At 38.7% G+C, this 26762-nt stretch overlaps 1 protein-coding gene and 2 non-coding genes across 3 annotated transcripts in view; 1 reads left to right on the top strand and 2 right to left on the bottom strand.

Annotated features, from left to right (window-relative positions):
* Window positions 1-11928, bottom strand: part of LOC115430985 (amyloid-like protein 2) — a 68007-nt gene extending 56079 nt beyond the window's left edge. The window contains 2 exon segments of the mRNA XM_030151205.1: window positions 5876-6005; window positions 11742-11928. Of these exon segments, the coding sequence (XP_030007065.1) occupies window positions 5876-6005; window positions 11742-11861 (250 nt within the window). The 5' untranslated portion in view covers window positions 11862-11928.
* An 8709-nt stretch (window positions 11929-20637) lies between these two features.
* trnaf-gaa (transfer RNA phenylalanine (anticodon GAA)) lies at window positions 20638-20711 on the bottom strand. The gene has a single exon. It is a non-coding gene; the product is annotated as a tRNA-Phe (tRNA).
* Window positions 20712-21421: 710 nt separating this feature from the next.
* On the top strand, window positions 21422-21494 carry trnaf-gaa (transfer RNA phenylalanine (anticodon GAA)). Its single transcript has one exon. It is a non-coding gene; the product is annotated as a tRNA-Phe (tRNA).
* The last annotated feature ends 5268 nt before the right edge of the window (window positions 21495-26762 follow it).

The following is a 26762-nucleotide window of genomic DNA, read 5'->3' as shown; positions in this document are numbered from 1 at the left end:
GAAAGGTCTTGGGTCGGCTGTAATGGATGGAGGCCGGAGGCAGTCAGCTGACACAGGGGAGTAGCTAGTTTCATGTAAATAGTGCTGAGTTTTATAGTGGGGAAAAGGTATCATGATAAGAAAAATGTTATATCAGTTGTAAGGTTGAGCTGCTAAAACTTCATTAAGTACTTTGATATGAAGCCAACAGCATACTGAACCTGTATACTGTATTCCGCCGCTAGATATTACACTGCGACTCAGCAACACTACTGAGTTGAATGTATGAGACTGTCAAAGTCCATGAATGAGAGTGTAGCGACTCCATTCCACATAGTAACAGTTATGAAATTCTGCATTTCCAGGCCACAGACCAGTGTTTTTCAACCTTGGGGTCAGGACCCCTCGTGGGGTCGCCTGGAATTCAAATGGGATCACCTGAAATTTCTAGTAACTGGTAAAAAACAAAACAAAACAAAAAACTTAATAATAAAAATATATGGTGAATTGAGAGAGAAAATCACAATACATAAAAGACATGACAAACTGTGAAGCTGAAACTGAAGCACTGTGGTTCTGTTTATCTTTCAAATGTTCATTGTGGTCGCTTTAAGATGCTGCAGCTCTTTCATAATTTATAGTTTGAATTATTGTTTTTTCAGTATTAATTCACAGCCTTGTAAATCCAAGCTGGACTGACTGTACATATCCTGACCAAGGAAAATAAAATTCTCACTTTGTGCAGTAATCTACACCTGGCTTTTCTGCCTCCGTCCATAATATACATTATATAGACTAAATGTCATCTAAAATTACATTTGTTTGCAACATAGTATAGCAAACTATTACATCATCAAAAACAAATTAATTTTAGCAAAAAAAAACAAAAAAAAAGTCTCTGTATTGAACATCTGGGGTCGCATGAAATTTGTGATGTTAAAATGGGGTCATGAGCCAAAAAAGGTTGGGAACCACTGCCATAGACTGTATGTGATTAAAAAAAGAATATGTAACTTGCTTTATTATACTCACACAGTACCTAGAATTAGCATTAGCGATTAGCATTAGCATATAGGTGATTGGGTAACAATGGGCTTTACGCACAGCCCCACTACTTTCTGAACTTAAGGCTGTTCCTTTATTTCCTGTCTTTTATTATTGGATCAACTGATTAATCCAGGTGTGTCTGCTACTTCCTCTTGTGACTACTGTGGTCAGACACACCTGGATTAATCAGTGTGTCCAACAATGAAAGACAGGAAATAAAGGAGCAGCCTGAAGTTCAGGAAGTAACGGGGCTGTGCATAGAGCTCATTCCAGAACTTGGTGGACAGAGGAACTGTGATGTCACTCACTGGCTTCTGAACAACTGTTTCAAAACTGGTACGACCCGGACAAGCCCCCAATTTTGTTATGACTGACTCACGCCGCAACAAAAAGAAAGGGAACGTTCACCTTACGCAAAATGGTGTGTGAATGTGGACGTCAGTAGTGTGGTGGTGCTTGGACGTAGTGTCAAATGTGTGGTGCGTGTCGGCAGCACGTAAAACTAAAGGCAAAGGCATTTGCTGGCAAGGTGGAGGACCACGTAGAATGGTATAGCACGCGCCGTGACGCTGGTCCAGTCAGTTTAAGACTGCCTCATACAGACACAAGACAAGATAATCTCAATTAAAAATCAGCCCTGCAACAAACACAAACGTACCACACAGAGCCTGCACACACAGACAGCAGAAACCAGTAGTAATTTGGCCATGTCCATGTTGGCATTTAGGTGCCAGAAGTGACCATATTTGGACATTTGGAACGACAGGAGCCTGAGGTCATATGTGAGCTGATGATAATTGCTAGTGCGCAGACTCTGTTAAATGGTGAACTTCATCACAGATTGCAAAACAAAGCCATTGTACAATGTTGAAAGTTGACCTTAATCAGAACTACAGTGGAGCCGTGTCAGGAAAAAAAGTGTTTCATTAAATAAACCAAATCTCTGAAAGTCAGACTAACAGGCGAGCGAGCTGTCATACAGACCTGTCAATCAAGCAGCATTAGGTTGTTTGGCTGGTTCTTAAGTGCAGGATGCTACAACAGAGTGTCTCAAAATAGTGTTTGTCGAGAAAGTGTTTTGGTTGAACACACGTGCATGAGGAAGAGCACTGCAGTATTAACATGACTAAATCCCAACAAAAGCCAATGCCACATAAAAATAGAAATGCTTGTCACTTTCTTTAATGTAGTTATCATTTGCCCAAAATTTTCTTGCTTTGGCATTTCTCACAGAGGCTGTAAAAGTGGCCAAATCTAAAGAGAAAATCTGATAAGAGCATTATTTCAAGTGTGATGCCATGAACATGTTGACATTTGGGATGCTGGAGAGTAAAAACTTAAGAAGGAGCATTATTTATTTTTTAATTTTTTCTGTTTTACTTGTTCTTTATATAAATGTGACACGTGCCAGACAGTAAAATAGGAAACATTCTCAATCTAGACAGACTAAATCACCTAGTTTCAACAGGTTTATCCAGATAATTTTTGGTGTAAAATTATTAAAGAAAGAAAATTATATAAAATATTCACATGTAAAAAGTTACTCTGATGAAATAATTATAACAGTTCTATTACATTCTTTATAATACTTGCACATTTAACTGTAAGTAACTAGTAATCTGTAACATAATACAGTTTCAAAGTATCTGTGTCAGCTGAATTGGAGACACCTCTAAAAAGTAAGATGTGAGCGCACTGTGAAGTTCCTCATCTGTATTCTTGTCTCAACCACTGAGTGGCCACTCGTTGTGGTGTTTGCTGTCCCATGAATTTCCCAAAAGCCTTCTCTCTGCTTTTGCCAAAAATGCTCTTGAATGCTAGCCCATTTCACAGTCCAGTGCAACTGCTAATGGCTTTTTCGTCCCGGAAAGCGGCACAACTCAATCAGCAAGAGGCTTTTTCGGACAGAGGAAGGGTGTTGGGAAGTGTTCGCAGTGCAGAGGAAGATGTTTTTCCTTCCTGACATGCTGGGCAAGTAGAGGAAGAGTTGTTTCTGTTATTACAATCCTCAAAGGCAGCAGTGGGTTTGTGTACAGACACAGAGGCATGTGGCCTGCAAAAGTCTGAGTCTCTGACATTTAATAAAGCAGAATATAGCCTTGTTGCCACTACTGATTACTGTGATGCTGCAGGAGATGGAGGAGGGGGCGAGGTGTGGACGATGGTGCAGCAGCCGAGTGGAGGAATGGGGAGTAATAAAGCAGGCCTCCTCGCAGACCTCCCTCTCACTGACCCTGTGTGTCTGTGTGAGTTTATGGCCACTGTCTGAGGGGGAAATAAGATTGTGCTTTATTGCTCAACAGCCTCCCCAGCAATAATAGCTTCTCCCTCTTAGCCATCCGTCCTGAGACACATTAGCTTCATCCAGCCTGGATCTGCTCAATCTGCAGCTCAAGGCCAGGATTAGTCAACTGAATCAGACTCCAATATTACTCCGTGTCATCTCCTTCTCTGACTGAGATGTATTATAATCTCCTCTCTTTTGATGTTGAATGAAAAGCTAATGTAGATGAATGAGGACGGTAGGAAACACCTGGTATGAAGGTCAATTTACAGCCTTATAATTCTGCCTTTAACACCTGGTGCTAATGGCAACTTTTGACTTGGTTCAACTTGTGGATTGATTTGCTCTTCTACCTGCTGAGAGCCACCTTTTAACCACGTTATTATGTTAAAGTATAGGTCTATATTAGTACTGGGCAATAAGAGTTGTTGCTTTCTGAATATTGTGAAAAATGAGTCACAAACTTGAGATGCCGTCCTCTAGAGATCTGGAGATATGTTCATAGGTGAATCAAGAAAAAGAAGCAGGCTATCATTAGCTTCAATTACAGTGCTCTGAGTTGTAATTTTCAAAATACCTGGTCAGAGAATGTAGTTTTTTTCAGATGAGATGCAGTTTTGATTTCAAATGTATGGTTGATCAGAATAGAGCCTTGAAAATTTGCTCGGACGTCTTTAGAAATGCTGCTAATGGGCGCTGCTAGCAGGACCAAAAGTCCTTGGTTCAATATACACAGAATGCAATCAGTCCAAAAAACCTGCAAAAAAGCCTACAGTTTTATTGACGTTACTTGTAGTGGCAAATTTTATTGTGGTGAAATAACTGCAAGCAATGTTACACATTAATGTTAACTTAGTAAACGGGACATGGAACCATTGTTAGGTGACCAAATGGAGGTGATAAACAAATTATGAGTAAATACAAGTAAATATTTCATGTACTATAAGTATACGAGTCAACAAAACAGGACATAGGCATAGGTAACACCTCTTTACTGGAGGAGGGATCTCTCTTCTATGACTCTTGCTGAGTTTTCCCTATTTTTCCTCCTTTAAAGTTGTTTTGGTTGAGTTTTTCCTCACTTGAACCAAGGGTCTAAGGATAGATGGTGTGCACAATGTACAGATTGTAAAACCCTTTGAGCCAAATCTGTAGCTTTATGAAATATGGCTGTGTAAAAAAGTTGAAGTGAATTTCCATTTTTATATATTTCAATGTCAAAAAAATACTGCTACACACAGGTTATGTTACATTATGTCATAGTACAATGAGAACTCCTTCATCTCCATCTCCTTCACAAACTCCTGCTACTTCAATTGCATACTCATACTGAAGCCTTATTTTTTTCTTCTTTGCAGATGAGATCCTGCTGTTGCACTGATTATTTGATAATACTAGTCATGAGGTTGGAGTTGATCTTGTTGGTCATGAAAGTCCCAACCTCTGACTTGAACATAGGCAAGTTCTACACAAAATGTTGGTGGAACTCTGGAAACACTTTTTATGACCCCAATGTGGTTCTTTGATCGAAACACCAATTACTGCCTCGGGATTAGGTAATGTTTCAAAATGGACATGAAATTAAGTAGACCGATGCCATAGTTCTTCAAATAGCTGTCTGGGGCCTTTATTTGCCAGCAACAGAAGGTACTAGAAGGCCTTCATTTCTCATTTCTGTGTTTAATAATTAGAAATAGTCCTATCTAGTGAGAAGCCTATTTTTTTCTGCAACTGGATTAAGATTTTAATACAAACTCAACTTTTCCTTGAGTGTCCAAAGAAAAGCCATGTAAATAAAGGAGTTTCGTCTATATATTATATATATATATATATATATATATATATATATATATGTATATATACAATAATTGTATTGTTAAAGTGTTGCTTCCCTGTAATGCCTACAAGTTCCTACAAATGACAGATGGCTGTAATTTTCAGACACACACACCTGCAGTGACCGAAAATGGGCAATAACACTTCAGCTGAATGGTCTTTACAAATACAGTGTTAAAACAGCAGAATTACATTGCTGAATGTATTCAATTAAAGGAACAGAAGTGTACATAGTGCTGAACTGGCAGGACTTTATTACACCATAAGTTTATCTGCTATCTGTATTTGAGAACCAGCCTTTATTTGTTCACGTCATTCTCAGTATCGACCTTGATCTGGTTTGTTATTGAGTTGAGGAAATATAGTGAGTGTTTTGTACCGAGGTCAAACTAACCTAAACATTACATCTGAGTGTAAGTATAAACTATGTACATAGACTGTGTAGGGATGTGAATGAAAGGAAATTGAGAGCCATACGAGAGAGGAGGGTGGGGTGTGTGTGATGGGAAAAGTTCATGTAATATTTTAGTTTTGTTTTGATTTTAATTTAATTTTTTTTTCTTTTCTCTTCTGATTTTCAAAAATCATCCCTATGTGGTGTGTCCGTAAGTTTATACATAAAACGCGCCTTATCTCACTGTAACGAACTGTAGATGTTTGCTAAACACCATAAACATCATCTCAGAGCTTCTGTTAATAAAAACAAATCTTTATTTAAAAAAAACTTACCTAAGCATTTGTAAGGCACCACAATATGGGCGTGGCCTTTGCACACCTTCTTCTCCTTCTTGCACCAGTTCTCAATGCGAATGGGCTGGTTGGCCTCCACCACATTTGTGATTTGGAGCTCGGGATACATCTGTTGGGAGAAGAAGCAGTGAGCGTACATGACATAATGAGAGAGGAGGGTTTTTATGTTTTGTGTGTGTGGATGAGAGAGACGGTGCGAGAAGTGGAGCTTCAATGGGATCCTTTAATCCATGCTTTATACTCTCTCTTTATACTCTCTAGATGCCATCTGCTCATCCGTGAAAGAGCATGCAATTTACACTCTCCCCAAATGCCATCAAAATGTCATCAATAAATGCAACTGAAGCCGGTGAAGGAAGGCTGTTTGGAAATGTAGAACCCAGCCTTTTTTCCCTGGACAGCTGCGTTATAAACCATGACAGTAATACCAGCCGTCTTATGGGTTAGTAGATACTGTACGGGGAACAAGTAAATAAGAGCAAGGATATCTGTCAAGTAGAAAACATGGCCTTAATTGTGGAGACAGATGGAGGAAAATAGTCAGAGGGAATGAGTATGCTCCCACTTACACAGTCATTTAGTGAAAGTAACAAGACTCACTTCTTCCACCCTGATACCAGAACCTATCAACATATGGGTTTACTCCAGTCAGCATGTCCATCCATATTTATTTTTCATCTTCTATATTTCATCACAGCTATCATTCATCTGTTATGGAGATTATGGTAAATAAGTAGAAAAAAATGTCTTAAATGTTTGTGTTAGAAACAGCTTTCATGCAGAATTGAAATGATGGTTTAAAATGATGGAAATGGATACTGAAGGAGACAGAGTTTGACATAATTTTATGTATAAATAGATATCCAGGATTTTTTTTTCTAAAGCTTTGGTTAGTGCCATCTAATGGTGGAGTTCAAAAGTCCAACAGACTGAATACCCATCGCCTCACCCTCCCCTAAAGCAGCCGCACTGAAAAACATACTGCACAGAAAACGGAGGTGATTTGTGGTTTTACTGTGGCTGTTTTCTGTCTAAAAACAGCTAAGCTAACAGAAATATAATGTAAACTATCAGCTGATGCAGCATGTGAAAATTATAAGAACCAGTGTTAGTTTGACCGACTGTCTCAATACATGTCTGAGTTTTAGTTTGAAGAAGAAAACTTGATGACACCATAATACAGATGTGTGTAAACAATGAGCTTTATACTTTATTCAGTGAGTGACACAGTCTGTGGATACATAGCATTGATTCGTTGGTGGTTTTGGTCCTAAGTGTCTTCCGGTAACAGACTGCTGGTGAGAGTTTGAAATATCAATAATAATAATAATAATAATATAATAATAATAAAATTGCATTGATGAAGCACTTTCCATTCAACAGAATCTCAAAGGGCTACAGAGAAAAGGAAAGTCCAACAATAAAAGAAATTAAATACTAAATATAAAAAAACATGATGGTGGGCCATAAAAAGCCTGTTTAAACAGAAATGTCTTCAGTTTCTTTCTGAATGAGTCCTGTGACTGTGGAGCTCTGAGGCAATCAAGAAAGGAGTTCCAGACACGGAGTCAGTACTACACAGAAACAGTATAAGAATAGAATCTTTATTTTGTCAGTAGTAGCTTGTCACACACGTAAACATGCACCGAAATTTGTCTTCTGCCTTTAACCTATTACTAGATTATGCATCAAACACACTGCACGCTAGGAGTGGGCTGGCCATGTCAGGCCAAACGGGGGGCTAAGTGCCTTGCTCAAGAGCACGTCAGTCAACAACTCTCCGCCAGTCCAGGGAATTGAACCGGCAACCCTTCGGTCACAAGCTGACTCTCCAGCCATCTCAGCCACAGCTACCATAACTTATAAACGAATGAATTGGCCACATTTCAGACTGGTCAACTGGTCAAAGGTCATTTCTAATCAACATAAAAACCAACTGATTCTAGTCTCAGATTATCATTTGGTGCATCTCTGACATATATAACCTTTACAGTGCTCCAATATTAACAGCAAAACATTTGTTTTTTAAGATCCAGTTACAAGAATCAAACATAAATAAAATTCCTGTGTTGTAAATAGCACCTCCACCTTCATTTGTCCCTAAACAGGCTTTATTTACCTTCTTAACACCGACTCCTTTATACCTTACGTATGTTTTCTCATAATGTTTGCTGCTTTTGCTATTGTTCCTCTGTGTGTCTGATGTTGTATTTTCCTGTTGAACCTTGTAATAGGTGCCGTCTAGACCAGATCTCCCTTTACAAAAGAGGTTACTAACATCCGTGGGATTTAAAGATACAATAGACACAAATTAGAGGAAAAGCCCATATTGAAAGTACTCCCCCTCCGCCAACAGCTCTCTGCCATCTCTCTTCATTTCAAAGGAGCATCATAAATTGAACGGTGAAGCTTGTGAACTACTTCTAATGCACCGTTGAAGGATTTATTTTTAATGTTTACGTACTCAGTCACACAGAGATTGGTGTTAAAAAGATGCAGCTGTTTATGTTACAGATATATGGTTGTAGTCTGACACTTTATCAATAAAAGTGAATTAATATTTATCTGATGGCTTGGATTATCTGGTGAAAATGTAGCACAGCAATATAGAAAACTGAGGCCAAATCACGACTGATGGCTGATGAGTCGCAATGAATCTAATCACGCGCTGAGTTACGATTCTCTAGCAGGGCTACATGATTTAGTTAAAACGTCATGTTGTGATTTTTATGGGCAATATCAAAATTTGGAGCTCGGTCTAATTACTGTTTATTGAAGAAAATGCACATATAACAAATTAGAAATATCAAGTCAAACATACAAAAATGAGATCTTGGAAAACTGATTTTCACACAGTAATTCCATCTGCTCAATGTCACAAAATCCAAAACATCACCATACAATGACAGCTGTGTTGAGTTTTTTCCATCTCTGCAATTAGATCACCTTAAATCAGGGGTGTCAAACTCATTTTAGTTCAGGGGCCACATTAAGCCTAATTTGATCTGCAGTGGGCCGGACCAGTGAAATAATAGCATAATAATCTATAAATAATGTCAACTCCAAACTTTCCTCTACATTTTAGAGGGCAAAAAAAGTAAAATTATGTGATGAAAATGTTTACATCTACCAACTACCCTTTAAAATGTGAATAACATGAACAAACTGAAATTTTGTAAGAAAACTAAGTGCAATTTTAACAATATTATGTCTCAGTTTATTTTTACACATGTAAATTACAACTTACAGATCACAGTGGTTCAACAAATACATAAAACATTTAATAACAGGCAGAATTTTGGTAAACTTGGTCTTCAGACATTTCAAAATGTTCAAATTTGTTCAGGTTATTCATGTTTTTTAATATAAATACAGTAAAATGACATGAAAATGTTTACATTTACAAAGAGAACAATATGGAGTTGTGAGTATTTATAGGTTATTATGATAGTATTTTACTGATCCGACCCACTTGAGATTAAATTGGTCTGTATGTGCAACCTGAACTAAGATGATTAACTTCAGTGTAATTTTTGCATTTCACAAATTCAGCCCAGGGGCGAGACTGGACCCTTTGGCAGGCCGGATTTGGCCACCGGGACGCATGTTTGAGACCTCTGCCTTAAATCCTAGTATGGCAGCTTTTTGTGTTTATATAATTACACAAACAAACATCTGCAACTGGAATAAAAGTATCTAATTTTGACTAAATCAGGCCGATTACAGATCTGAAATCAAAATTTCTCCTGCACATCAGGAATTTGAGTATTGTGAACATGTAAAGGACTATATCCTACCGTATATATATCAGAGTCTTTCAGCTTTCAGTTTGGCTCTAAACTGCTCAAAATGTTTCATTCACTGTCTCTTGTTCTTGTGGTTGTGACAGTTTCCTGCTGTAAAACTAATATTAATCACAGTCATGTTTGGGTTAAAACCCCTCGATACCTGGTTTCTATTTCAGGAATATAGATGAAACTGTTCACCATTTTCATCACTTACATCACCCAAACTGGAGAAAAAAAAATCAAGGTGCAAGTGGAGGCAATTAATTTTGAGTGACAGTCTGCAGCCCATCTGTTCATATACTTTTATCATGTTCTCAACTAGTTGATTATAATTTGATGCTCTGCTGTTGAAAAAAAATTCACCACTTGCACAAATTAATCCCAGTCTGTTAATTTTAGATCTGAGTTTTGAGGAGAATCACCAATCACCAATGAGTTCTCCAAGCTTTGCATCACTTTGAATCGAACCACATTTTGGTTCAGGTATATAATTGCAGCGACAGATGGAGGAACATAACAGTCAGAGGGAATGTGGAAGCTACCTATTACACAGTCATTTAGGAAAAGTATCAAGAATCACTTTTTCCTCCCTGATATGATCTTCTCCACATGTGGATTTACTCCGGTCAACATATCCATCCATATTTATCTCACACTGCTATCATTCAGCAGTTACTGAGATTATGGTTAAAATCTCAGTAACAGCTAAGATATTTTTGTTACAGGCAATGAAAGCATCTGAATTCTGATCAATTAGATCAGAGGTTTCAAACATGCATCCCAGGGAATAAATCTGGTCCACCAAAGGGTCCAGTCTGGCAAGGAGATGAATTTGGGAAATGCAACAGTTACACTGAAGATATTAATCATTTTAGTTCAGGTTTCACATACAGACCAATTTAATCTCAAGTGGGTCAGATCAGTAAAAACTATCATAATAACCTATAAATACTCACAACTCCAAATTTTTCCCTTTGTAAATGTAACATTTTCATGTCATTTTACTGTATTTACACTAAAAAATAAGATAAGATAAGATAAGATAAGATAAGATAAGATAAGATAAGATCCTTTATTAGTCCCACAAGGGGAAATTCCAGATGTGAATAACCTGAACAAATATGAACATTGGAAGTGCAAGTTTACCAAGATTCTGCTTGTTATTAAATGTTTTATGTATTTGTTGATTCACCGTGATCTGTAAGTTGTAATTTCCATGTGTAAATGATAAACTGAGACATAATATTGTTAAATTGCACTTAGTTTTCTTAAGAAATTTCAGTTTGATTCATGTTATTCACATTTTAAAGGATAGTTGGTACATGCAAATATTTTCATTGCATAATTTTCCTTTTTCACTCCAAAACATAAAGAAAAATTTGGAGTTTACGTTATTTATAATTATTATGTTATTATTTCACTGGTCCGGCCCACTTCAGATCAAATTTGTCTTAATGTGGCCCCTGAACTAAAATGAGTTTGACACCCCTGACTGAGATGTTAGCGTGTTATGCTGCTCATGGCCATGAATTGACTCAAAAATTCTGATTTCAGACATGGAATCAGTCAGTGGGTTTACATGACACTTAAAAAAAACCCCAAATTATTACGTTAGTCCAACTAAAACTAGACTTTAAAAGTGCATATGAACATGTTAGATCAACTGAAACTGAAGGTACTGAATATACCTGTTTTAAGTCAAATCAAGTATTTTCCTTCCAATAGCAAAACCATTGTTGATTGTGCTGCCATTATTGCAGCTGAAGCCATTTTTATCACTGAAAAACCATGTGATTGTCCCAACTTTTCTGTCACCAACTGCATTTCCTGTATTAAACAGAGCCAAGGGGAAGTGCCGAAGTCTGGTTTCCTCTAATACCACTTGAATTACAACATGCTGAAAGGCTATGATGGAATTCCTGCTCAGTGACACCAAAATACTGCTTACTGAAGCTTTAATGGTTAAAAAAAAGGTGTAATACTGGTTGTTTTTCATCATCTTTTCTGCTGATTTTACTACCCTGTCTGTGTGATTGAAGGTGTAGAAATTGCCTCACCTCCTGGCAGTACTGCAGCACGCCCTCTTTGGTTCCTACGCAGCTCTTGGTTCCGGACGGGTCGGGTTCCCAGCGGCCGGTCTGAATGTTGACGTGCATGTTGAGTTTTCCACAGAACATGGCCACCTGTGGCTCTGCAACGGCAAACCCTGTCCCTGCATTGGCTGCTAGTGCCTATAGGAAAGAGCAGAGAGAGAGAGAGGAAGAAATAGGGGTTAATGTCCATAAAAGTGGGCTGCCAGACCTGAGGCGCCATCTAACTCGCTCAGTTTTTTCATTAATGGTGCTATTATGAGAGCCCGACTCAAGGGTCTGCCATATAAATTGCAAAGGATGACTGAGCAAGACCTGGTGAAGCAACAGTAAAACCCCCTGTCAACAGTGCAGATGAATTAAAAACACCCCGGGAATGTTTGCCCAAGTTGACGGTTAACGAGTGAGGGCTTGATTGGATTTGTGAGTTAAGTTTTCCTGCTTCGATGCCCTTTGAGTGACTGAGAGGGCGATCGCACTAGGAGCAGCCGAGAGGAAAAAGCTGCAGCACGTCATGGCTCACAAACCGGGACATTCCTAGTGGAGGGCAGAGCTTTGCTCATCCAGACCTCCTGGGACCAGACTCTGTCCATGAGGGATGGATCATTTACTACTGGAGGTAAACACTGACCGTTCCTGATCCACTATGAGCTTGTTCTATCATTACTTCCACGGCTCTTCCTGTATTTGTTTTCTTACATAACTCACCTAAAGTCTTATTCCAGCTTTAACTTTGCTGTTTTTCATTGTTGAAATGACTATACATATTTATTTCTCATTCCCTTTTTTAACATACAATGAGAAATACAAGAAATATGGGCCCAGCTTTAAAAGACATAAAAACGGGACTAAATGTGTTTTAAAGGTTAAAGTCACTGTTTATTGTGACCTCTGACCCCATGACAAGAACAGCACAAAGAAACTTAGAAACATCTGACATGGTTTGAATTAAACCTGGTGAAAAACATCTGAAAATTAATGACATAAACTCATATTGTCTGAACAAAAGGGTTATAGACATGTTAAGTGCAAAGGGAGGTCACACTAAATACGACCACTCAGCTGTTTTTTTCCCGAAACTTCTGTTTTTATTGCTGTTCATACTTCACTCATATCCAGATTAGATCTAAATACAGAGACAAACGAATATGTGTGGACATTAGAAGTTTACTAAACCAACAAACCTAATGTTGGACTTTTACACAGCACTCTACATTTGCATGTCACATGATATATTGAGTTTTCAACTGAGCCTTCATGTCTCTTGTTTTTTTAACATAAGTCATTTTAACCTTTTTTTTCACATTGTATGTTATATTTACAGTCAGTCTTTCAGCTTTATCTGTCCAACCAGATTTTGGCACTTTCCCTACTGGAGCCTCCATCTTTGTTTACCTCCTTTGAAGAAGACAGAAAATCTGTTATCTCCATCCCATTCCTTTCCTTCCGTCATCACAGAGTGGATTCATTTACTCCCTCAGAAAGCAGGAAACAGGAACACCCAGTCCTGTCCTTCACCGAAAACACCCACAAAGGAAGATAGACAAAAACTAAGACTGGAATCGCAGAGGAACTCACAATATGATACTATCATGATATAATGACAGCATCACTTATGCAAGACCATCATCTATATATATTTGCATTATATATAACGTTTCACTTTCCTTATGCTTACTTCATACCACACATTCTTCCTTGTCCTTGTGGCCCTTGTGTAGGTCTAAACTGAGATAAGTTAAGGTTTGGATCATATAAAGCTTCATTACTAATCTGTAAATGCTCAAAAATACACTGAACTCTCACTCTGTTACTTTTAATATGTCAAAATCATCACTAAAACTCACACCATGGGATTCTCTGATTGCAGATGTGAGAAAGATTAGGGCTGTCAAAACTGACGCATTAACGCAGATTAATCCGTCACCATGGTTTATCTGATTAAAAAATTTTATCACAATTAACCCATCTGCAGCATAGAATGACTCTGAACATCTCTGCCAACGCTTCTAGGGCAGTTTATCCAAGTAAAGTCAGTGTTGTGCATGAACAAATGGGCAGTTGATCCAGTAGTGACAGGCAGCAGAACCAACCCATAAAGATGGAAGACACTAAACAGCACATTGGCCCTCTGGATGGAAATATGAGGACAAAAAAACCAAGATGAACAGTTGTTTCAAGTTGTTTGTTGAAACTGTTGAAGGTGTTTAATAAACACGTTAAGTGCATATTTATTCCCTTCTTTCTTGAGTCTGTTTGCTCATGCAAAATGAAATGTGATTAATATAGACTAAAAATGAATGATATTTAATCATGATTAATCTAAATTTATCCACAGCAACCCTGTGATTAATCTGATTAAAAATTTTAATCATTTGACAGCATGCGTACGCAGCGGCCGGCAGTGAGTGGCACGCAGCGGCCGGCAGTGAGTGAGAGCTCGCTGCAAAACAAATCTTCCCACGGGTATAAAGTCACCTTGTACCTAGCAGTAAAGAATATATAAATGAATAGTGTAACAAGCAGCTGAACCTTCACATCATGAGGCAAAGTCCGATTGAAGCAACCAAATTCTGTCCCAGATGCAGAACTACTGCTTACATCAGTCAGTTCATGAGTTTCTGATTGAGACAATAAGTCACGGCCCACTACCACTCGCCTGATGCTGGGGGTGTCACAGAAAGCGAACCCTAATGACTGAGTGAGACAATATAGCTGTACATGCCAGACTCTCCCAGAATACACACCAGGGAGCCTCCAGACAGGAAGTGGAACGGAACTGATCCCCTCTTGATTGTCATAATATCATCAGGCTGAGTAAACAGGCCTCGGCCCTGGGGACAGATAAAGGGAATGAAGGAGGACTGCTGGACTGTGTGCTCAGTGTTCTGCCTCGGGAGGAGGACAACACCATGGCAGAGGTGTCTTCTGCAGCCAGCAGAGCCAAGGAGAACACAGCTGAAGAGGCAGGCTGGAGAAACAGTGTTAGACAAAGCCCTCCATCTAATTCTGCTCTGGCTCCCGGGCTGATAATAGGAGCAGAACAGAGCAGAGCGAGGACAAAACAAGTGCTGTGTAATCAGCAGTTGGCTGTAGAGTGTGATGAGCTGCAGAGGCAGCCAGAGCTGAGTCTGCACACACAACCTGAACACAGCCAATGCAAACACACATTACACACCATCAAAAATACGCAGAAAAGCAGACACACAGCCACACAATTATATGTTCATCCAGGCAGGCGAGCAGAAACACACAGGCCTTTTCCAGCTACATGGTGATGTTCTGATTCATGCATCTAATTTGAACCATTTGGAGCATTTTGACCAAAAATAAACTGGTTCAGAAACTGGAAAATTGTAGGTTTACCTTTGTACTGAAGTGGAAATGTCACAAATTTAGTGGGTTGAGAATGTAACAATAAATGAGAAGTGTGGGAAACAGGTGGAAAAAGGAATGTCTAAGCAAAACCCAGGGCTAGGTGGTGATCTGGACATTTACTATGGTTCACGCAAAGCTACACAGTAGCTCCATGCACTTAATTTTCAATGATTTGAAGTGTTTTTGACCAAAAATAAATAGACTTAGAACCTGTAAAATTGTAGGTTTTCCCTTGCACTGAAGCGCACAGGGCAAATAATCAAGGCATTAGTGGGTTGAGAAGGCAGTAACAATGGAGAAGTGTAGAAAACAGGTGGAAAAAGGAATGTGAGAAAAGGCAATGGTGGTGATATGGTCACCCACTGAGTTTCAGGAGAAGCTAGAAAGTAGCTTCATGCACCTAATTTTGAAGGATTTGGGACATTTCAGCCAAAAATAAATGGGCTCAGAACCTTGAAAATTGGAGGTTTCCTTTTGTACTGAAGTGCAAATCATCAGGACATAAGTGGGTCGGGAGAGCAGTAACAATGGAGAAATGTGGAAAAAGGCATGTGAGGACAAACCCAAAGGCCGGGTGGTGATTTGTTTGTCCATTGAGTTTGAGGAGAGGCTAGAAAGTTGCTTCATGCATCTAATTTTCAGCTATTTGGAGTGTTCAGAGCAAAAATAAATAGGCTTAGAACCCGGAAAATTGCAGGTTTTCTCTTGGACTGAATTGCAAACAGTCTGGACATTAGTGGGTTGAGAAGGCAGTAACAATAGAGAAGTGTTGGAAACAGGTGGAACAAGGAATGTGAGGTCACAGCCCAGGGCTTGGTGGTGATGTGGTCATCTACTGAGTTTCAACAGAGGCCAGAAAATACAAGTAAGCACACTCATTGAACGTCAATGTAAGAACAAATATCAAAACAAAAAAAGGAACTAAAAAGATTCAGTATAATGTTTTAAAGGGAAAGTACTCGATCACACCTTTATAGGGCACTCTGAAATACTCTGAAATTCAAAACTTCAACCTTAGTGTGTTATTGGAGGACATAACAAGACTTCATTACTTTTCTGAAATCTTTCAAAAAATTTTACTGTTACGTAGAAAATCAAGATGAATGAAGTTACCGCATTTAGTTCTTTGCCTGTACGTGGCAAGTAAATAAATAAATAACTCCAAGAAGTAAATATAAAGAAAAAAAAACAAGAAAAACACATGTAAGGTGAAAAGAATATGTATTTTAGAACATTAGACCAACTAAATCCCTTGTCCACATCCACATGATCCCGTTGAACATCATTCCTTACACTAGTACCATTACTTCATGGTACCTAACAAAGCAGGTACTCACTGTTCATACAGAGGTGGACCTTACAGACCCTGTAGACCACATTGTACCTGAGATTGTTGACTCACTGTCTGGTGCTGTCACTGTCTGGTAATGTGTGTGGAAATGACCAAAATAGACACAAAATAGGGTTAAAGAACCAGAAGTAATTGGCCAAACAATGCCTAACTCAGTTTTTTTTTAACTGATTTGGTCCTGATGTGGCACTCAAACACTGTTTCTTTGCCTTCCTCCATCTACGAGCCTCTCAATCCTACACCAGGTTGTTTCAAAATGCACAAACAGAGAAGTCAGGAGGACATGAAGGACACACAGAACCATGTCAGGGAGGCAGTAACGACCTGACTGGGAGTACACCACATTCTGAGGCCGTCCTAGCTCCGCCTTTGGCTTCACTGAGGTGATTAGGGATTTAATTCCTCAAGTGCAACAATGCCAGCGGGGACAGTTTAGACGGCAGTAAATCAACAGTCACATGCCTGTTTGGTGCTTAAGAGAAGACCTGGGTAGCGGTCAAACAGTTTTTTTCACTTAGGGGAGGTTCCTGACTGGATGAAATGACCCTGAAGTATCCAAGTGTCAGCCATGATTAGAACCAGTCACAAGATTTACAGGAACAAGGGGATCCTAAGTGACGCACAGATCTACATCACACAATTATAGCTGTAAAGACATTCAAATGTAAATTGATTAATTAAACTATCCTTTAACAAAAAATGTGAATACCCTGAACATCTATTTATCTGAAATTTCTTCAGAAAAATAAGAGTAATTTTAATAATTTTATGCATCAGTTTTATCATTTACACATGTGTATTTCAACTTATAGATCACAGTGGATCTACAAATGTATCTGGAACTGAAAAACACATCATTTAACTTCATAATGAAACTTATCAAGACTCGGTAGTTGCTTTTCCATTGACCCTCAAATTGCGCATAAAAATTTACCTAATTGAAAAACGACAATTTCGTCAAAACTTTCGATTAATAGTTTTTGTGCTGGCAAGAGGAAGTTTTTCGGGCATAGCGTAAATGGTATATCACGCAAAACTGCAATGGAAAGAACTTTTTCTGCAACAAGAGTCATGTGAATTTGAAAAAACAGATGCTGATGGACGTTTCAAGAAATATGGCGCAGTATGAGTGGACACACCAGGAAACTGAATCATTTTGTAATTTAATACGGGATACAGGGGTAATATATAATAATAATTATATCTGTTAAATCAACACAATATTTACATTTGTCACCATGTTTATGGAATGACTTTTCATGTCATCTCGCAATAATAAATAAACAAATCATCGCATTTATGATTTAATGGAAAAACCAACATTATTTTTCTACATTTAGTAAATATTGGTAAAGTTTTGCACAGATGTCCAGTGGAAAAGTAACTAGTGACACCTTTGACTGATTTTTGTACTTTGCAAATTCATCCCGTGGGCTGGATTGGACCCTTTAGTGTGCCGATTTTGGTCCACAGGCTGTAGGTTTGACACCCATGCATTAGAAGGTGAGTAATTCCATCATTTTGGTCTTGAATGCATGACAGTTACTGGAAAAATACACCGCCACACCTCCAAGCCCTAGTCATCCTGCATCCATCTCTCATTCCTGACTCACTATGAGATGTTATATCATGTGTAAGTGTGAACACCTGCTGCTATGTGAAAGACAAAAGAGGAAAAGAGGGGGGAAAGGGAGAGGCAAACAGAGGCAAAAAAAACAAAAAAAAAACCACAAAACAACAACAGCAACAGGGAGCGTTGGCTGATTGGTTTAAGTCCCAGCTTGACATATTATTCTCAAATAACGCAGATCGTAATGCAATAAAGAGACGGCGTGAATGCAGGGGAGACGGGCCCGGCCGCCACAGATGCCTGTCAAAAACATTGTGGGCTGAGGATCGTTTAGCTCGTTTTCACTCTTTACTGCAAACACACACCAGTCTGCCGCCGCTTTCTCAACCTCCCTCCAGCACACAAACACGTTTTATTAGCCCGCTCTGTGTGCGTAGAGCCAAGTTTCACATAAAACAAGCTACGACACGAGAAAAAGCACATGGAGCGACGCATGACACATAAACAGCCTCTTTTTAACCGTGTAACAGATAAATATACCTTATGAGTCTGGTTCCCTAATGAGCAACACAACACACACAAACACTAGAGGTAAATCTGTCTTCATAGTTGGTGGAAAACATCACCCAGCAACACTAGAAGCAGAGTTATAACTGTCTCCATTTGGTTTCCACTGCACCAACTGTGTAATGTCTTTATTTGTCTTGACTCAACCTTCACACCTGTGTTAAAAATAATTACAAATATCGACGTCAAAAAAATTTTTTTAGCCATGTCTCTTGACCGACAGTGTGTAAATGAAGGCATTTGTATGAAAACGCTGAACAGTGCAATGAGAAAGTGATAAATCAGAGCAACTCTGACATCGGCAAATTAAGGCTTTAACATTTACCGTGATGGATTCTTTAGCTCAGGCAATTCTTGAGTCTGTGAAAGTGTTTCTTTGTGCTGTGCAGAAAATGAACAGACAGGAAAGGTGAAGGGAAGGAAATGAAGCCTGATATCTCCAACACTGATGACTGTACACAGACACTGGCAGATACAATAGAGGGATTTATAACTGCTTATTTATTCTATGTATGTATGTATGCATGTATGTATCTATGTATGTATGTATGCATGTATGTATGTATGTATGCAAGCATGCATGTATGTATGTATGTATGTATGCATGAATGTATGTATGTATGTATGCATGTATGTATACATCTATGTATGTATGCATGTATGTATGTATGTATGTATGTATGTATATGTATATGTATGTATGTATTATGTATGTATTCATGTATGTATTCATCCGTGTATGTATGTATAGGTATTTCTGTATGCATCTATGTATTATGTATCTATTTATCTATGTATGTATGTATGTATGTACGTACGTACGTATGTATCGTCTGTCTGTCTGTCTGTCTGTCTGTCTGTCTATCTATCTATCTATCTATCTATCTATCTATCTATCTATCTATCTATCAGGTCGGACTGTGGATGAGGCTGAGTATTTACTGTGGCTGTTTAAATGCACAAAATATTCCGTTTTTTGCCTTTATTCTGAAAAACACTACCTTCATAATGACTTGTTTACATGGCTGTACATTTGTGGCAGACGTTCCACTGTCTGAACTCAGCCTCCGTCTTTCATTCCTTCACTCGCCTTCTGGAAAAGGTCCTTTTCAATATTTGCTCATAAAACTTCCTCTGTCATAATGTTTAACAGTCGAGTGTTTCTCCTTCTGACCTGAAATGTAGACTCTTCTCTAGATTCAGCCGTCTTTATCAGACAGAATCACTATCTTTACTCCTGCTAATTGTAAACAGGGCTGTCTATTACAACCTAATGAAAAATAACCTACACTGAATAATCTAACTTTAAACCTAATGTGATGGTTAATCTTCTGAATTTTAATGCTGTTTTTAACAGATTTTAACTTGTCTTTGTTTTTATGTTTGTATTGTGTTGTTCTTAGCCCACTTAACACCCTGTGTTTTCACTAGTTTTATTTACTTATTTCATTTCTTGTTTTATGTTTGGTGTACGGCCCTTTGGCCAGCTGTAAAGTTCTTAAAGTGCTTTATAAATAAAGTTGGTATGGTATGAATATTCTGTATATATGTCCAAGGAACACTCAGAAAACCAGAATAATATCAGTATGTCCTATGTATGCTAATTGGAAAATGCTGAATTCAGAAAAAGGCCTTTCAGATCAAATTCAGAGTATCATAATCAGAGTGGAATAACAATGTCCATGTAATTAAACTGCCTGATAAAAGGGTTCTGTCAAGCTAATGTTTCATGATGTTACATTTAACTTAGCTACACTAGCTAATGTTAGCAGTTATTCAATATGATTTAAAACACCAATTAAACACTTAAACTTTCTTTAGAGATCTTCATCCTTGTTTGAGAAATCCATCAGAAAGGGTCTTACAGTCATCTATTACATATTATAACTGGCAGTTTTAAATGTATGTGCTACCATACTTTTGATTAAATTAGATTTACAACATTTTTTGACCTGTTGGGCCAAGTCCCTCAGGGAGTTTGAGGAAAAACAACCATCTGCCGAAACCCAGGATTCAAACCAGGGACCTTTAGATCTTCAGTCTAACGCTCTCCCAACTGAGCTATTTCAGCCAAATACACTTTGCCCCTTTCACTTCTCTGGAATAACATGGTGAGATTTATCATAAACAGACTCTAGCAGATGCTTTGAAGAAGTTAACAGTCGCTTTAACTTAGCAAGTTTCTTTGGTTTCACCAATGTAAGGATTAGAACTGGATCTAGGCTCTCAAATTAGCAACCATGCATGAGCAACTTTTTTATTATCATGCCCTTAATTTAACCTGGTGAAGTCTCCATTGAGATGCAAATATCTTTTCCATTAATGACCAGGTTCCTGCGTTACATAGACAGTGACAAGGCAAGAGAGGAGTCATTTTTTTGATCCCGTTTATGCCACCATTTACACCAGGGGTCAGCAACCCTGGTCCTAGAGAGCCACTATCCTGCATGTTTTAGATGTATCCATCTTCCAACACACCTGATTCAAATGATAAGCCTATCATCAAGCTCTGCAGAAGCCTGATAATGACCATCAGGTGTGCTGGAAGAGGGATACATCTAAAACATGCAGGATAGTGGCTCTCTAGGACCAGGGTTGCTGACCCTTGATTTACACAGATGAGGCTTAACTATTTAAAATATAATCATAAACATAAGATGAAAGCTGCAGTTTGCAGTAAAGACAAAGTAACGTCTAGTTTTGTGTGAAAGGGCTCAGTGGATACGTGTCACCAACAGGTGTCCCGAAGGTTCAAAATATATATAATTGTTAAGGTAACTTGCCAAAATAGCTTAGTTGGGCGAGCGTTAGACTGAAGATCTGAAGGTCCCCAGTTCAATCCTGGGTTTTGGCAGGTGGTGGTTCTCCAATAACGCACCATCAAAATGATAACAGTTGCAGAAAAAATTACTAGACCACCTCTAGTTTTCTTCAAGTTCTTGCTCATTTTAATGCCTGGTACAACTAAAGGAACATTTATTTGGACAAATATAATGATAACAACAAAAATAGCTCATAAGAATTTAATTTCAGAGCTGATATCTATCCATTTTCCATGGTTTTCTTGATAATAACCAAAATCACTTCAGTCCTTACATTAATAACTATGGCATTGTACTGACAAAAACAGTGCTTTAGGCATTCCATGTTTTTCTTTGTCCTTTTTAAGTCACATGATACACACAGGAAATAGTACTTGATTGCATAACCATTGTTTTTGATGACTTTTGATGGTTTAATAACTTTTTCCATGACTGTACATTCAAAACTAATAACAGTATTGTATAAGCACTAGTTACCATATGCAGTATACGACTGTAAAATCTTATCTGATAGATTTCTCAAACACAGTGGAACATCTCTAAAAGGACAATGCAGTGGATACAGAAGAGCAAGATGGTTCTGGGTTCAATTCCAACACCAGCCAATGGGGTGACCTTCCTGTGCCCATAAGTGTGAGAGTGATTGGTTGTTCTCTCTATATACGTCAGCCCTACGATGAACTGTTGACACATCAAGGGTGTTCCCTGCCTTCACCTATAGGTAACTGAGATAGGTGATTCTGAAGATGAATGAATGATGGAATAACCTACGAGTTCTAAAAGTTGATAATACACTGAGGATTTCCACCCTTTTTACAGGTGTAGGCGTTCTGTCAGCAGTTTTAGAGGTGTCTCTTTTATCATTGTGGTCCAGGGGGAAAATGTTTTATGGGCCACAACGGATTTTTAAGCTACAGTACTGTATAACCACTGGAGGAATTGTTGACAGATACTTTAATATAGTAAAATAAGAAGAAAATCTGTGTAACAACAGCTGCTGTGCAAAAACATACTAGAGCTGTAATGTTTCAAACAGCATTGCTCGTCTACAGATGTCTAAAATCCAAGATGGTGGTTGCCAAAATACTAAACCTGATGCTTCTTTTTCCTTGACATAGACATACAAAACACACAGGTAGCATTCCTGAATGAGGTTTTGGAAACCTCTCCAGGAGCGGTATGGGTCACTTACTGCATGACCTACCACACAGCATCTGGGCAGGATTCAAAGCAGCTAATCCACTGTGTGCATGTGTGTTTCTGAGTGTGTGGTCTCAGGTTAACCACTGAGGATCGGATAATCTACAGCCTAAGACACACACACACACACACATGGCAGGACATTGGGGTAAAAGGGGGTTAAGTTAACGAACAGGGGCAACGATGGTTAAAACAGAGGCTGACATTTCTGACACATAATTACTGTTACAGTGTCTGAGCTGCAAACAAACACGACCACGCTGCAATCAGCTGGTGACAGCTCTGGTGTCGACTGCTCTATAAACCTCGCAGGCCTCGCGGAGCAGTGGCAACTAGTCTAATTTTGGCAGTGGTATGGTGTAGCCATCCTAGTCTTATAAAAACAGCTCCAGAATGAGGCGCCGGTCAGGACTCGGAGGTTCCCAGAATGCTTACTGTCCATGTGACTCTGCAGAGAAATGCCAGGCATCGTTAATCCTGCTAATCCTTCCCTGTGGTGACTTAATGCTTAAACAAGATAGGCAGTGGTGAGAAAACTACACATACACACATAGGCCCAGCATCTATACGTAAAATATATAGAAACATAAAATTAATATTGATTTTAATTTCTTACTGCTTGTGCTGAAGGTGTTGGGGGAGCAATTACTGCCTGTTGAAAACAGTCGGGAGCAACGATAGCATTTTTATTCCTCTATTAGCTTCTATTACTGTTGCTGTTACACCACAGCATTAATGCACAGGTTTATTGTGTTTTCAGTCTGTTGAACTGGATTTCCCTATAGGACCATTTTACAATGCACAACATATAGATTTTACAGCCCTTATGATACCTAACAACCAAACGTTGATCAATAAATACTTGCCATGTGTTTTCTGTTTATCTCTAGACATTAAAAACCCTGTGTATAAACATGTAGAATAATGAAAAGGTCACTTTAATACACACTACTAGCACTGGACGTTCAGTAGATGTGCAGCTGGCTACATGTTACTGGGAGCTTAAACACTGACTGATATAGTGAGGCATTTAAGGACAATGGGAATCCTACCATGCAGTACTTTACACCAGCTCTAACTATGTGGATTCATATAAAACAAACTCTACACTGACCTTTTGTCACGAAGTAAACCTTTGTATGAACCAGTTAATATGATAACTGAAACTGTTGAGCAGTAAAAAGCAGAAAAGCAAATTGATGACCGAATATCTCCTCACAATGGACAGAAATTAATGAGCTTTAGTAACTATTTTTTAGACTTCAAATTTAGACATCAATTATTGTGAAACCAATCAAACTAACCACAAAAAATGTGAGATTTTCCAACCCAGTGCTTTCCTTCAAAGTCTTAACTTCCAGTGCTCTGAATCTGATTATCCTCTATTGTTTGCACTGCACAAAGACAGTATATCACTGACATTGCTAAATAGATAAAGTTTGACTGACTTGGCCAGTCTATAAGACAAGGAAGGAAGAATGGATGAAAAGTTAAAAAAAAAAAGATACTGAGAACATCTGAAATCACTCCCTACTCATTATACATTCGCAGAAAAAATTATTAGATCACCAAAAGTCATCAAAAAATGGTTATGCAATCAGTACTAACTCCTGTGTGTATCATGTGACTAAAACAGACCGAAAAGAAAACATGGAATGCCTAATAGAACTGTTTTTGTCAGTACAATGCCATAGCTATTGATGTAAGAACTGAAGAGATTTTGGTTATTACCAAGAAAACCATGGAAAATGGATAGATATCAGCTCTGAAATTAAACTACTATGAGCTATTTTTGTTGTTATCATTATATTTGTCCAAACAAATGTACCTTTAGGTGTACCAGGCATTAAAATGACCAAGAAATTGAAGAAAACAAGGGTGGTCTAATAATTTTTTCTGCGACTGTATTTCCACTTTCGGACAGTCTATTGTATATACAGTACTGTGTAAAAGTCCTGGTCCAACATTATTTTGTTGGTTTTGTAAAGTTCTCATGTCCACACATATGCAGTTATTAGTCTCTGTATTAAGATCCAATGTGGATGTGTGACGTATGTGCAACAGTAAAAAAACATAAGGTTCAGGGAAAATATTCTTCTATATTCGTTTATTCTTCTATAAACCAAATATTTACTGTGACCTCCGTTTACACTTAACATGTCTTCAACCCTTTTGTTCATACAATATGAGATGTATTGCATCAGTTTTCTGATGTTTTCTACCAGGTTTCATTCAACACGTCAAATGTTTCTAATTGTTTGTGCTACTTCTTGTCGTGGGGTCAGAGGTCACATTGAATAGTGACTTTAACCTTTATTACGCGTTTAGTTGGGTATTTTGGGTGTTTTTTTAAGGTGGTGCACATACTTCCTTTATTTTTTGGTTGTTGTTTTGTTTAGTTTGTTTTGGAGAAGGGAAGACACTGTGGAGCCATGAAATACAGCAGTAGAGTCATGCATTTAACACCAGTGATTAGTCACTTGAATTATAGCACACTGAAAGGTATTTGTGGAATTTGTGGCACAATAACAACAAAAAGTATGAAGTACCATTAAGCAGCTTTAAAAATCAAAGTATGATAAATATAAAGTCTCTCAATGCAAAGAAAAGGACAAAAAATTAATTTATATCACCAAAAATGACATCTGTAATCACATAACAGACCATTACACACACATTCCTGCTTAGAGATAGAGGTTGATACGTGTTGACTGACTTCATCTATCTTTAATACTTCACACGGACATATAAAATGAAGCTGTCAGGGACACTGGTGTGATTTCTCCCAGCAGTGGCGTCCATGGGAAGGCTGGAGCCGCTGTCACCACAGCTACACAAACAGATAACAGATGAGAGGGAGGACACACAGTGACAGAGGGATGGAGACAATGACCAAACACCTCCGACACCTCCCAGTCGCAAAAGGCCAGACAGTAAAAAGAGAATAATAAAAAGGAGAGGGGGGAAAAAGGTGTCATGTTCTCAGACTGTGAATCAAAAGGGCAACCCTTGCTGCAATGCAAATGAGCTCCTCTGTCTGACTGAAATGGCCTTTTGTCTTCGCCATATGAAGTGTCCCCAGACTACTGGAAATGCTCAATGAGTCACTGCTCTAAAAACCCACAGCGTAAAGCCCTCTGACTGTTTGGAGAGAGAAAAACCCACGTCTGTGAAATTTACAGCTCTGTGTAAAATCTGTGTGGGATCTTTTTTTTCCCCTTCTCTTAACAGAGAGACATCGCTTTCTACTTCCTCTTTGAAAATCAGTCACTCGTGTCCTCAAACAGCATGGGAAAGCAGCGGAATAACAAAGGAAATTAGAGGAAAAATATGAATTTGCAGCCAAGAACTGCATAAAGACCCCCTTTTCTTGGTGCATTTGATCTAATAAAATCTGGGATTTGCTTGTATTTTCCCTCAGCGTGCGTGCCACTTTGTCTGTTTCAGTTTGAGGTGACAGGAAGAGCTGAACACTATGTTTCTGTTCCCTCGGTCACCTCGCTGCAGCTCATTAACCTCCAATCATTCACAGCCAGACGGGATGGGACAGGAGGAGGAAAAGCCTGCTGTATCTTCTGCCCCAAACTGTCGCAAAAGAGCGGAAAAACACCATCCCCGCCCCGACGGTCACAGAACACAATGGCACCGGGGCCATGACACGCCGGTACCAGCCCGAGTTCAGCTGGTATACCTATTTGTAATCCTTTCCGCTCAACCTGTGCTTGATTGAACATGCCTTTGGTAATGAGACCATGTGGAGCGCTTCCAAAGTGTGAAACACTGGAAATAATGTCGACGCAGGGCTGTCCTATATTTCCTTTCACGTCTCAAGCCAAGAAAATGATTCCAAGAGGAAACTGGGCTGATCGTGTTTGGTGAGTTTAAAGCGATGAAGGATCTGAAGAAGACTGAATACATCTAAAAGCGTTTTTACCTGTTGATACCAGGCGTCTACTATGGAACAAAGCGGATAAGTCTTCAGTAGTTTGGTACCATGGAGTCTTTTTATGCTCCAGTAAAAACTAAACTTTTTGTCTCCTTGAAAAACAGAATATTTTTGGGGGCATTTTGTTTCTAAACTGATAGTTGAGAGTTGAAAT

The sequence above is a fragment of the Sphaeramia orbicularis genome, chromosome 13, assembly GCF_902148855.1.
Source record: "Sphaeramia orbicularis chromosome 13, fSphaOr1.1, whole genome shotgun sequence".
Classification (NCBI taxonomy): Eukaryota; Metazoa; Chordata; class Actinopteri; order Kurtiformes; family Apogonidae; genus Sphaeramia; species Sphaeramia orbicularis.
This window is presented reverse-complemented; position numbering and strand designations above follow the sequence as displayed.